Consider the following 12,952-nt stretch of genomic DNA (forward strand, 5'->3'; position numbering starts at 1 on the left):
CCATTGGCTGTAGTATCAGGATTGGGGGAGCAGAGGGTTCCCCCATTCCCATACTATGGTGGGAGTTCCCAGTCCCTTCTGTGGCCCCGGCACTGCCTGGCACTGAGCTGCCCTTGAACTTATGAAAAACAGCAGCTGAACCCCCGCCCCCACTGACCCCATAATGCAGGCTGGTCAGAATACATCATGCCCACAGATGGGGAAACTGAGGCTTGGAAAAGGGAAGTGACCTTCCTGGGGTGCCCCTGAGGCTCTGTGTTTAATCCAGACATTTTTTGACCCCTCTGGAAGTCAGCAATGAGGTTTGTGGAACTGGCTGGAGTTCAAAGGCTCCTGGACCCCTAAGACCATCCAGGGGGCCTGTTCTCTTTTGGAGCATGGGAGGCCCCCAGGGAAACTGGGGCCTGGGGGGCTGTACCCAACTGCAGCCCCGTGGTACAGGTGGAGCCATGCTGCGGATCCTGTTTCTGGCCCTCTGTGGCCCGCTGACCCACACCCGAGCAGACCCCGGGGCACGGCTGCGGCTGGGCATGGACATCATGAACCGCGGTGAGCTGGCGGGCCGGGCGCAGGGCTGGGGGCAGGTGGGGCGTGGTGACTGCTCCTGTTTGCATGGCCTTGAGCATCCCATGGTCCTCAAAATAAAAGTTAACGGCAATGATATTATTCCTCCCTTTGGCCGAGGAGGAAACTGAGACCCAGAGAAAATGGGGTGACTTGTCCAGGGTCCTTCCACAAGTTAGAGGCAGAGCTGGAAACCCTGCTTTCCCAGAGCCTCTCCAGGCCCTGACAGCAGGCCTAGGGCCATAAGAGGATTGTGTGGAAGACAGACCGGAGCCAAACCCCAGCTCTGCCAACAATTTGCTGTGTGACCTCAGGCAAGGTGTTACTGCTCTGGGTTAGGGTCTGCTCATCTATAAATGCAAAATGTAAAGAAATGTGAAAATAGGGTGACCAGTCCATACGATGAAGTGTGAGATTACGCTCTCCTGGGGGGCCTTGAGTAAAAGTTACTTGCCACCTCCTAGCTCCACGACGTCCGGGGAAACGAAGTCACGGGCTGCTGCAAAGAGCTGATGACAATTCCTCTGGCTCTGTCTTCGTCCCCTTTCGGGGAATCGGTCTCTGATGGTCTTTCTGGCATGGTGCCATTCGGGGCTGGGACCCCCAGCGGGGAACCAGCAGCACCGGCATCTTTAACAAGCTCTCAGATGCTCCCTCGTTACGCAGCTTTGAGAGTGGCTGGGCCACAGGATAAAGTCAATGCTCTAGCTTGGGGTTCGGACCTCCATGATATGCCCCCTACAGATTGCGTCCTCCCTGTCATGTCCGGGCCCGCCCTCCAGCCTTGCTGAATTTCTCTCTTGACTTTCTATGCTGCCTTCTTCCTCGCTTCTCCACTTATGCATTTTTCATGGACTAGCCTTCGTTATGTCTCTGCCTCTCGGTGAAAATTCCTATCCCTCCTTCAAGAAACAGCCGATGGGGCACCTCCTCTTGGAAGCCTTCCTTAACTCTTCTCCTCCTGGACCAAACCCCTCCTGTGGTTCCTCCAACTGTCTGCATACTATGGCTCTTGTCACTTGTTCCTGTCATTGCTGGTGACCGTCTGCTGCATGAGGCTGGAGGAGAACAGGGGCCAGGTGTGGCTCTTCTCTGAGTCCCCCGATCACCCAGCCCAGGGTGGGGCACAGGGACTGTGGGCATGGAGTCGTGCCACTTGTGAGTGGCCTATGCCTGGGATGTCTGAGAGGTTGGCTCCAGACAGGAAAGCAGTGGGGAGCCCCACTAAGCATCTCTCTGTGACACCCCCTCACCCCGTCCCATCTAGAGGTGCAGAGTGCCATGGATGAGAGCCACATCCTGGAACAGATGGCAGCTGAGGCAAGCAAGAAGCCCATCAAGGGCATCACCAAGTGAGCAGGGGATGGGCTTCGGGGGTGGCAGGGCAGAGGGTGGCTGGGAATGCTGTGTCCAGGACCTGAGAGGGCAGAAGGAAGAGGAGCCTGCCTGGGATGTGCCGGGGAGGATGGACTCTGAGCACTCTGCACTGAGCAGGAAATAGACTGTGACCAATTAGCAGCATCTGCCGAGAGCTCGGGTTGGCAATGGTGGTGATAGGGGGTGTTAGATGAGCCACACCTTTGTTATCCTGGATCTCGACTCTTGGTTCTCAACCATGCGGGATTTTGCCTCCAAGGGACATTTGGCAATGTCAGGAAACAGTGATGCTGCTAAACATCCTACAAGACACAGAACAGTCCCCCACAATAAAGAATTATTCGCCCAGGGGCGCCTGGGTGGCTCAGCGGGTTAAAGCCTCTGCCTTCGGCTCAGGTCATGATCTCAGGGTCCTGGGATCGAGCCCCACATCAGGCTCTCTGCTCAGCGGGGAGCCTGCTTCCCTCCCTCTCTCTCTGCCTGCCTCTCTGCCTACTTGTGATCTCTGTCTGTCAAATAAATAAATTTAAAAAAAAAAGAATTATTCTGCCCCAAATGCCAACAGTGACACCATTGGCAAACCTCCCCATCTTGCCAATGGGGAAGCTGAAGCCCCCAAAGGGGAAGGCTACAGTCCAAGGCCAGCCAAGGGTCCTGATTCACACATGGCAAGTACTGCGTACAAACAGGTTCCAGCCTTTGCGTTTCACGATGGCCCCATGACGCAGGCTTATCCCTGTGACAGGACGGGGGGATTTACCCAAGAGTTCCCGACAAGGTGGTGGAGGAACGGGTTCGGGGCCTGGGTTTCAACTGTTGGGTTCTCATTGCTGTGGATGTCTGACCCCTCCCAGTATGAAAGTGAAGGATGTACAGCTGCCTGTCATCACCTTGAACTTCATCCCTGGAGTGGGTATCTTCCAGTGTGTGTCCACCGGCATGACCATCACTGGCAAGAGGTGAGGATGGCAGAGGAGGGGAGGGTGAGAGGAGGATGCCCTTGTCTTACTCTTCTGTGTACATTTATGGAGTACCTACTGTGGACCGCCTGGGCGCTGTGCTCTGAGGTGGGCATATCTGGTTCCTGCATTGGGTGGGAACCAGACCTGAGCCCAGACGATCACAGACTGAGCGTTAGCCTAGGACAGAGGAAGCACTAGCAGTGTGAGGGCAATCAAAAAAGGCTTCGGGGAGATAATGATAGCTGAGGAGGGTTTTAAAGGATGTGTAGGAATTCCCCAAAGCAAGAGGGAACAGGAAGACTGGTTTTGTGACCTTGGGCAAGTCCCATCCTCTTTTCAGTCCTGTGGGGGTGGTGCCTCTTACCCTTTCCCCCTCCCAGAGCTGCTGAGACTGAGAGCAAAGATGAGATAGGGATAGTGGCCGCAGTGGCATAGCTGTCCATGATGCCTGCTTGCCCGCCCCTCCAGCTTCATGGGTGGGAACATGGAGATCATCGTGGCTCTGAACATCACAGCCACCGACCGGCTTCTGCAGGATGAGGAAACGGGCCTCCCCGTGTTTAAGAGCGAGGGCTGTGAGATCATCCTGGTCAGCGTGAAGACCAACATGCCTAGCAAGTGAGGGACTCCGCGGCTGGGGAGGTGGGTGGGGTCCACGTTGCCGCCCCTGCCCAATGTCTGGTTCCCTGAGTCACTCCCTTTGTTGTGTCCCTGTATGTCTCCTGTGCCTAACTGCCTACCATCTATGCCCTGGTCCCTTCCTCTGTGTCCAGCATGCTGCCTAAGGTTGTCAACAAGTTCCTGGACAGCACGCTACACAAAGTTCTTCCAAGCCTGGTGAGTGCCCGGAGCAAGCCTCCACCCGCACCCACATCCAGGGCAGTGCTCGGACCAGGGCTGGCAAGCGCCTTTTCTCTCGAGTGCCACTCTGACTGACTGAAGAGGACTCTGAGGCTATGGCTGTCCCAGGGGGAGAAAGTGCTTGGATCATCTAGTGATGTCTGCCACGAGCACAGAAGGAGGAATACTTACCATTTGCTGGGGAACCAGTCCTTGCTGATTCTGCAGACTGTGGTCCGGAGCTTGGGACTCTAGGCCAGGCTCTGCCACTGACTTTCTGTGTGACTTGGGGCCTCGGTTTCCTCTCCAGTCCCTGTCCCCCCAGGGCTCTTGGGTCTCCCCATGGAGTCCCATTCAGCTGTGAGGAATGAAGTCCTTCATGCCGGGGTCCCCTCAGCCCAGCGCCTTCTCTGCTTCCAGATGTGTCCAGCCATCGACGCGGTCCTGGTGTACGTGAACAGGAAGTGGGCCAGCCTGAATGGTGAGTGGCCCCAGCCATGCCTCGCTCCCACATGGGGACATCAGGATGGCTGGATTTGGTAGCCTTCATTCCGCTTTCAAGTGTCTGCTCCAAGCCCAGCCTTGGGATGGAAGAGATCTAAGGTCTCAGTGCCTGTCCACCCGCCGACTGTCCAGATGGGAAACCTGAGGGCCTGAGGGACTCTGGGATTTTCGTCTCAGCCTTCCATCCAATATTCTATCCATGACCCCCGAGACTCCAAGGACAGCAGTCATGTGGGATCTTCCACAAAGCTCGCACCCTGAATAGTAATCCTATAGTGATGATACCTGACTCTTTCCTCTGCCCCCGAGGATCTATGGCATCTGCTATCTCAGGGCTCACGGGATTCCTTAGTGGGGTGAGAGGAAAACCCAATGGCTGGGAATGAAGAAAACTGGCCCATGTGCTCAGCAGCATGGCCTGGGACACTTTACTCCTCCGAGCCTCAGTCTACGCATCTGTGAAACAGGGCCAAGAATCCTGATCATGCCAGTCTGTTGTGGGAACTGAGCCACAACAGCCCTCAGGAAGCTCTCGAGTTCTGTGGCTGCAGAGTGATGCAAGGGAGCGGGATTTCCAGGCCAGCCACCACTGGCTCCATTCTACAGATGAAATTACTGAGTCCCAGAGATGCAAAGCAACTTGCCTTGGGTCACACAGAGGGCCAGGTAGCAGCTGGCTGATGCCAGCGTCTATAACCTGCCCCTAGTTGGACCCTCTCTGAGTAGACTCCCTCTTGCACAGCCCCCATGCCCGTGGGCCAGATGGGCACGATCAAATATGTCCTGACGTCCATGCCGACCACCACGGCCAGCTACGTCCAAGTAGACTTCAGCGTAAGTGCCAGGGGACCACCCGGGGCCTGGGATCTCACCAGCCTGCTTTTGCTGGGGAAGTGGCTGGACTGGGCTGTGGAGGGTGGGAGGGTCCTTCCGGCCCTGGCAGACCAAGACCACCAGGAGAGTGTTCCCTGACACTGAAGCTTTCTCCCTCTTTCTGCTCTCAACATGAATCCTGAGTCCCGAGCTGCCTCCCAGGACTGCTGACCCCACACTCACACCTTCTGAAGGCTGTCTGCTTCTCGCAAAGAGTGGCTCACCCAGTTGTACCGATGGGAACACTGGGGCCAGGTAGTGGGGGGGGAGGCAGGACTTGGGTCTCACTGCGAGTCGGTGGCAGAGGTGGGTCCTCAGCCAGGTCTCCAGAACTCCAGGTGACTAGGTGAGACGCCTCTTCCAGGAGTGGGAAGAAAAACCCCGCAACATCATCTTCTTGTGAGGCCTTCCTCTGGTGCGTTTTCCCAGGCCCTGCATTGTTTGCCACTCACTTCCTTCTGAGTATAAGCAGAAAGCACGGCTACACCAATGAGCGCTCCAACCCAGTCAGATTCACTGGGGTTACTTAAGCAATCCCATGAGCGACCACCTGTGGCTTAGTGACTGAGTCCCTTATCCTCACAGGCCTCAGTTTACCCATCTGTACCCTGGGAAGATAGCCTGCTCTTGGCCCTTCCATCTAGTGACTTGCTGACTTGAGGGCTGGTTTGAGTGCCACTTAGTTTGGAGGACAGAGTCTTGTCCCCAACCACAGTCCTTCATGGCCAAGGCCGAGCATCTCTCTCCCCGCTGTCCACAGCCTACGGTGCAGCAGCAAGGGGGCAACACCATCCAGTCTGCCAACGCTGGGGAGGCCTTCGAGTTCCCTGAAGGCTATGCTGAAGGCTCCTCACAGCTGCTGCTCTCAGCCACCTTCCTCACTGCAGAGCTGGCCCTTCTGCAGAAGTCGTTCGATGTGAATGTCCATGATACAAAGGTGAGCTGCCCCGTAATGACAGTCCCTGCTTGGTGTGTCTGTTCTGAGAATTATCCTGGGGCTGGGGAAAGCACCAAGACTGGAGCTGCCGGGACTGATTTGGGTCTCAATCATCAGCCAGCACCCACCATCTCTCTGTCCAGGCAACCACCATCTACTCATCCGTCCATCCAGCTGTCCATGCAACCAAGTATTTATCCATCAACCTACAAGTCTCATGCTCTGGCCATCCATCCACCTTTTCTTATCCAGTTATCAGCTCCTTGTCCATCCATCTCACTATCATGTTTTCATGCCTGAGACTCTATCTATCCAGCTGCCATCCATCCACCCTTCATATCATCCACACCCAGAACAGGGTCTGATACTACCAAAGAAGTGAGTCTATACATCTGTCCTTCACCACCCTAACACCCATCTACCTACCCAACTCTCCATTATCCAGACTCCTACTCATCTGGCCGTTCATCCATCTTTCCATCCATCACTGCTGATCTGTCAATTCATCCTCCCATCCATACACCCTCCATCCATCCATGCACCTTCTCATCCATCCTCCCACCTACCAATCTATTCCTTATCTACTCTCCCATCCACTTATCAGACCACCCCACCTCTTCTTACCTACCCAGCCTCCCATCCATCATTCCTTTCATCCTTCCACCTATTATTCATCCTTCCATCCTATCCATCTATTATTCATTCTCTTGTGTAAGTGCTCATCCATCCATCCACGAATCCATTCAGCACTCATTTGTTGATCCATTTCCCCATTCATCTATCCATCCACAAGTCCATCCACCCACACTACTCTTATGCATCACATCCATCCATTCTCCCATCTGTCTGCCAGTTTTTCATCCAACATTTTCTCAGCATCTGACCTTATGCTAAGAGCCATGGACATTGGGTCATGTAAGCCACAATCTGGGCTACCTGGGAGCTCCTTATCTACTTAATCACAGAGTGATAATATGCTGGAGGGAACCACAGAGGGCTCACCTTATAGACTCAGTGGAGGTGTCTGTTCAGAAGGATAGGGGAAGACTACAGTAATCTTAACCTTGATTTATTTTGTAGATTGGTCAACTGCCCCCACAAACCACGAAGACCCTGGCTGGCTTTATCCCTAAAGTGAGTGCCCTGACTGCCCATGATCACCATGTCTCCCTGCCCTATTCTCTGGTTGAAGGGACAAGGGATTTGGGAGGCAGACTTTCAAGGTCACATTTCCCTTGTCTAATATAGAATCATCTTGACTTCTCCATAAAGACCTCTTTGGGTCTAGCATAGAAACAGCTCAGGTTTTGTGGGTTACACTTTCTATGTCTAATAAGAAAGAGCCAGACTGCTTGTTTTGCTTCTTTTGTTTCCCAGTAGACACATCCCAGACCTTGCATGTCATCTTTCCTGTATCCAGGGCACTAATCACCTACTTCATGATGGACTCCTGGTTTCAGCTGAAGCCGCCTATCTGAGGGTGGGCCCTGAAGGGAGTGTTCTGGTTTCTGTAGGTAGCTAAGGCTTATCCCAAGCCGAAGCCCTTGGTGACCCAGATCAGGATAAACAAGCCCCCCAAGATCACCATGGAGACAGGCAATAGCCTACTGCACCTCCATGGCACCCTGGAGATGTTTGCTGTTCGGCGGCGGGGCAAGACTCCTGTGTCCCTCTTTCTCCTGGAAAGTGTGAGTACAATCTCTGTCCCATTTAAGCCCCGCCTTATGGATACTCAAGGCTGGAGTGTAGGATTTTAGTTGATAGCCAAGTAATGTATTGAAAAATCCTTAATTAATCCCAATTATGTGATCCTAACCTCCTGGGAGCTGTCACCTGATATCTGATCCTTGGCTCTGCCACTGAACCTTTGAATGGTTAGGAAGATCTACAAACTGAGGGTCAGTAGTTGGGTCCTTCCTTCCTCTCTCCTCCCTCCATGTCTATCTTCTTCCCCCCTTCTCTACCTCTTTTCCTTCCTCCAACATTCATTAGCATATACAAGGGCTGAAAAGGGCTCACCTAGGGAGATATAGGAGCCTAGAAAGATCTCAAATCTAGTTGAGGAAATCACAGAGGACTTCCCAGAGGAGGTGATGCCTGCACTATATTTTCAAGGTTGAGCAGGAGCTGGCCAAAGAAAGGGTTAATGCAGGTGATAGAAGGCACCCCACGTAGATATAGCAGGATGTGCAAAGGCTGGAGCAATAATGTGGTGTGTGCAAGGACCTACAAGGTGCCAGATATATATTTTTAAATTAATTTTAATTATTTAATCAATTTCAATTAATTAATCAGTTATTAATTAATTAATAATTTATATATAATTATTTTATTGTTTATATAATTATGACTTATATATAATTTATATATAATTATTTTATAATTTATATAATTATAATTTATAAATAATAAATTTATTTATTATAAATATATACTTATATATAAATATATGTAAATTATAATAAACAATAAATCAATTAAATAAATAATCTAATTAATATTTAATTAAATTATTTAAATAAATTAATTAAATAATTTAATTAATTTTAAATTAATTTTAATTATTTGAGAGACAAACAGAGATAATGAAAGAGCATGGGTAAGGAGGAGAGGGAGAAGCAGGCTCCCACTGAGCAGGGAACCCGACATGGGACTCGATCCAGGATCCTGGGATCATGACCTGAGCCAAAGCAGATGCCCAACCAACTGAGCCACTCAAGTGCCCCGGTGCCAGATATTTTTAAGAGTCTAGTCCTGGGGCAGGTACAGAGATGCTGAGGAACCTGGGCTGCGGGCTGGGGGAGACTACTAGATTCAGTTCCTGAAGGTGGGATGGGCAGAGAGGAAGACCCCTACTTTGCCCTGACAATGAGGCAGGGAAGGTGGTGGAGCCCCTGGGTTTTACCAGCCTTTTTGGGGCACCCACTGCCTTCTTCCTGCTTTTGTCCCCTTCTGCCACCTGCCAGCACTTCAACCTGAAAATCCAGTACTCAGTTCATGAGAACCGTCTGCAGATGGTCACCACTCTGGACAGGTAGGATTCTGCTGCCCATGCTGGTGTCCTTGTTCCCCTGCATGGGCATTACCAACAGTGCTTGGTTTTTCTGCTCCAGGGTCTCCCTCTGATCCATCCAGCATGACCCACACTGCCGGGCTGCTCTGGTCACCATCTCTCTTCTAGAATCCTCAATAGCTCCCCATTATTTGCATGATCTTCTCCCAAATCTTAGCCTGGCACTCAAGGCCCCTCTCAAATTCTCCCACCACTGCTTCTGCTCTTCTAGGCTCTTGCACAGTGAGTCTGATCATGGGTCCATGTCCCCTTTTCCATTAATAAGCTTTTGCCCATGTCATCCAAATGCCACCTGCCACCAGGCACCCACCATAAATGCCACCTCCTCCTGGAAGCCTGTCCTTCTACTACTAATAGTTAACATTTATAGAGCTCTGTCTCGATGTGAAGCACTGGCTCCATACATTATATTCATTATCGTACTTCAACTACTTCCTCATTACTTTTTACATTTGTCTTAATCTTGGATCTGACTTGTATCAGGCCAGGATTCTTTTGGTGCCAGAGACAATTCCAACTTAACTGGCTTAAGCCCAAAAAAGAATCTTTGGGCTCACATAATTGAAAATTCTAGGGGTAGATCTTAATTTCTTAATTTCAGGCATGGCTGGATATTAGGTACACAAAATCCTCAGGATCTCCCTCCTCCCTTGATCTTCACTGTCCACTCTGTTGGCTAAATTCTCAAGCAGCCGGTCCCTAGATGGTGGCAAAGTGGCCCCAACACCAAGAGAGGCCTCTTGTCCAATGGGGGCTCAGTTCTAAGTCCAAGGCTGCTTCTCATTGGTTTAGCATGGATCACATCACCAGTCAGAAACTAGCCACTGACGCCAGAGATGGAATGTTCTGATTGGTCAGGTCTGGATGTGCTCACCCTGGGACTCTGTATGCCTTGGAATGAGAGTGGAAAATGGGAGGTCTGCTACTGAGTAAAGAATAGAACTTGGGAAGACAAAATCAGATGACCCTCATGGGTGCCATCATGTGTTAGTGCTTATTGGAGGCTGTGCAGGGATGGGGTCACGTGAAGGGTCTTAATCCTATGCCCTGCAGGGATATGGGACTGATTCATTGGGCAGCAAACCCTTGCATGCCTAGCTTTGGGCAGGAGCATAGACATGGCTGGGAGACCCAGAGGGAAGAGTCAGGACCCATGAGAAGAAGGAGTGGTTTGAGCTGTAGGAAACAAAATAGGCTTTAATGAAAGGAGAGGAGTGCTCCGTCATAGGTAGTATCCAAGTAGGGACTTACGAGCACCTGGTCTGAAGGCTGTATAGGGACTTCTGCATCAGGGAGGGTCTGTAGGTGTTGGACATCCCCTTTATCCATGGCCAGGAGCAGTAGCTCTGACTGCCCTGCCCACTCCTTTTCCCCTGCCCCCGCAACCCCCTGCAGATTACTGAGCCTGTCACGGGAGTCCTCATCGATTGGTGCTTTCAAAGTAAGTATCTCAAGTGCTTCTTTCTGGTCTGGTTTGAGGGCAAGACTGTGCTTGTTCTCCCTTGGCACTGCAGGGATAGCCCCTGAAATGGAGGCAGAGGGAATAGAGCAGCTCAAGCTGGGGCTTGGGGCAGCTAGCTTGCTGTGTGACCTTGGGAAATTCACTTAGCCTCTCTGAGTACCTCTCCTTTTCTGGATAGAATCTAGACATCTCCGTGGATTGATTTTAATTACACTGTTGTGCATAGCAGCAGCCTGGGCTGGGTTGGTTGGCCCAGCTGTCATTTTTATTAGTCTCTGTAGCCTCAGGTCCTAGGACAGAACCTGACCAGTCGGCACCAATAATAATAATAACAATAATAGCACTTCCTAAATACTTACTCTGTGCTCTGTCCTCTACCCAAACTCACTGAATCCCTGAGCATATGCACTATTATATTCCATTTTCACAGATGGGGAAACTGAGGTACAGAGGGGTAGTGAATGGATGACTGATCAAAACTACTGAGTTTTCTGTAGGAACAACATGGGACCCACAGGTCACCCTCTGTGTCCTCAATTCCTCCGTGCCTGCATCATGACCCAAGGCCCATCATGTCACTCAACAGGGACTAAGTAGAAGTGTAGGGCATTAGCATACAGTCAAACAGGGGCCAGCCCAGTTTTGATCCTTGGTGGACAATTTGATGTCTCTAATATGCATTCCTTTGGCCCTCCAGACCCGGCTGAAGTGAGGACTGCAAAAATCTGTTGAATTGAGTTGAATCAAATGATGTGATGTGGGTGTTCTCTCTTTCTCTCTTACCCCCAGGAGAAGAAGTTGACTGGCTTTATTACTGATTATCTCCAAGAAGCGTACGTCCCAGTAGTCAATGGTGAGGGCTCCAGGGGGCTTTGATTTTACTGGTGTCAAGAAACACTGTAAGGAGGGGATGCCACCTTGGTGGCCTCAAATCCCCTTCACTGGCCCCAGATAAGGGAGGCTAAGAGGGAGTGGATCGTCACTGCCGGGTCTTTGAAGTTAATGGAGTCTGAATGTCACCTGTCTGGGGACAAAGGCCCCTCCCACAGTTTGGGACCATCGGCTCTGGACCCCACACCATGAGTCAGATCTTGCCCCAGACCTGGGATGTGAGTACGTGGTGTCCAGGCTTACATTCTCCACGCCATGCGGGCTGGCAGAGATCATGAATCCGTCCCTGTGCTATTTCCCGCTACTCTTCTCCCAGTGGCCAAGGAGTGGCTTTAAGGAGGAATCAATCCACTGCAGAGCCATCAGCTTAAATGACTTTTACTGTGTTTCTCAGATGTGCTCCAAGTTGGGTTCCCACTTCCAGACCTTCTGGACACGGATTACAACCTGGCAGAGCTGAGCATAGTAGAGGTGAGGAAAGGAGCTGAGAAAAGCTGAGTCAGTCAGTACTTTTGGCCAGTGAGTGATGAGCAAAAGCCTGCTTCTGTCAGCCTGGAGGGAGGAGGCTTGAGGAGGGCAGCAGCCATCAGTACAATCCTGCTGCTTTCCTGAACAAGAACCTCCTCCTCAGACCTAGGGCTCCCCTTGGCCAGGGGCTCCCCAGAAGGAAACTTGAGTCCTGCTTCTTCCCTTCTCTGGTACCTCTGGCAAATGACTTCACCTTTTTCTGTTGCTTAAAATAGGGCTGATAATATGGGTGTATCTACCTCAGAGAACTATTGAGATAATTCACCTAAAGGCATACAGTAAGTGCTTAATAAATATTAACTTTACACTGCACGCCAAGTATTTAATAGAGAGCATTAAATATACGTGTTTCTCATTTGACCTCTCCACTCTGGGAGGTAGGGATGCTGTCCCCACTTTATCGTTGAGAAAACGGACACTTAGAGATGCAAAGGGCCCCAGGAAGGTCTAGCGTATTCTCTGCTCCTACACACCACCCTGGCTTCCATTTCCTGGCCACCGCCCTGAGCCATCCTGTGCAATTGTCCCCTGGCCCCATCTGGCCCTTTGCTTCCTTTCAGAATGCCCTGGTGCTGAACTTGAAGCTGAACTGACCAGGGCAGGATTCGCCTGCCGGTTGCCCCCACAGACCTGCCCAGCTGCGCCCCCTGGAGGAGCCCCCGACTGGAGCCAGTGGGCCAGGCCCCCTTACTGCGAGTGGCCACCCCCTTTGACAAGGAGTGAGAGGGGCTGGCTTGGGCTGGGCCTTGGCAATAAACAGGAGAAAGCTCCTCACGAACATCTGATGGTTTGATCTCTTTATTTGTAGTAAAGTGACGCCTGCCCTTCTTCCACTTCAGTGGGTTTTGGAGTGTAAGACTGGCTTGGAGTCTACAGGAACACTGGTCACAGCCTTCGGGGCAGACGTGGGCATATATGGATCGCCTGCTGAATGCCATGCT

General features: G+C 51.5%; 1 protein-coding gene across 1 annotated transcript; it reads left to right on the forward strand.

Annotated features, from left to right (window-relative positions):
* The first annotated feature begins 449 nt into the window (after positions 1-449).
* Positions 450-12,604, forward strand: BPIFB6 (BPI fold containing family B member 6). Its single transcript, XM_045980083.1, has 15 exons — positions 450-549; positions 1,832-1,916; positions 2,796-2,900; positions 3,372-3,521; positions 3,677-3,740; positions 4,164-4,224; positions 4,990-5,081; positions 5,881-6,057; positions 7,138-7,191; positions 7,572-7,745; positions 9,024-9,091; positions 10,526-10,571; positions 11,382-11,445; positions 11,878-11,954; positions 12,572-12,604. Exons 1-15 carry the CDS (start codon positions 450-452, stop codon positions 12,602-12,604), a joined length of 1,350 nt encoding a protein of 449 aa, XP_045836039.1.
* The last annotated feature ends 348 nt before the right edge of the window (positions 12,605-12,952 follow it).

This window comes from Meles meles, chromosome 16, assembly GCF_922984935.1.
Source record: "Meles meles chromosome 16, mMelMel3.1 paternal haplotype, whole genome shotgun sequence".
Classification (NCBI taxonomy): Eukaryota; Metazoa; Chordata; class Mammalia; order Carnivora; family Mustelidae; genus Meles; species Meles meles.

Coding starts and splice junctions, on each gene's coding strand:
- BPIFB6 (XM_045980083.1), top strand. CDS start 450: ATGCTGCGGATCCTGTTTCTGGCCCTCTGTGGCCCGCTGACCCACACC. Junction 3,522..3,676: donor AAGACCAACATGCCTAGCAA/GTGAGGGACTCC, acceptor CTCTGTGTCCAG/CATGCTGCCTAAGGTTGTCA. Junction 7,746..9,023: donor CCCTCTTTCTCCTGGAAAGT/GTGAGTACAATC, acceptor GCCACCTGCCAG/CACTTCAACCTGAAAATCCA.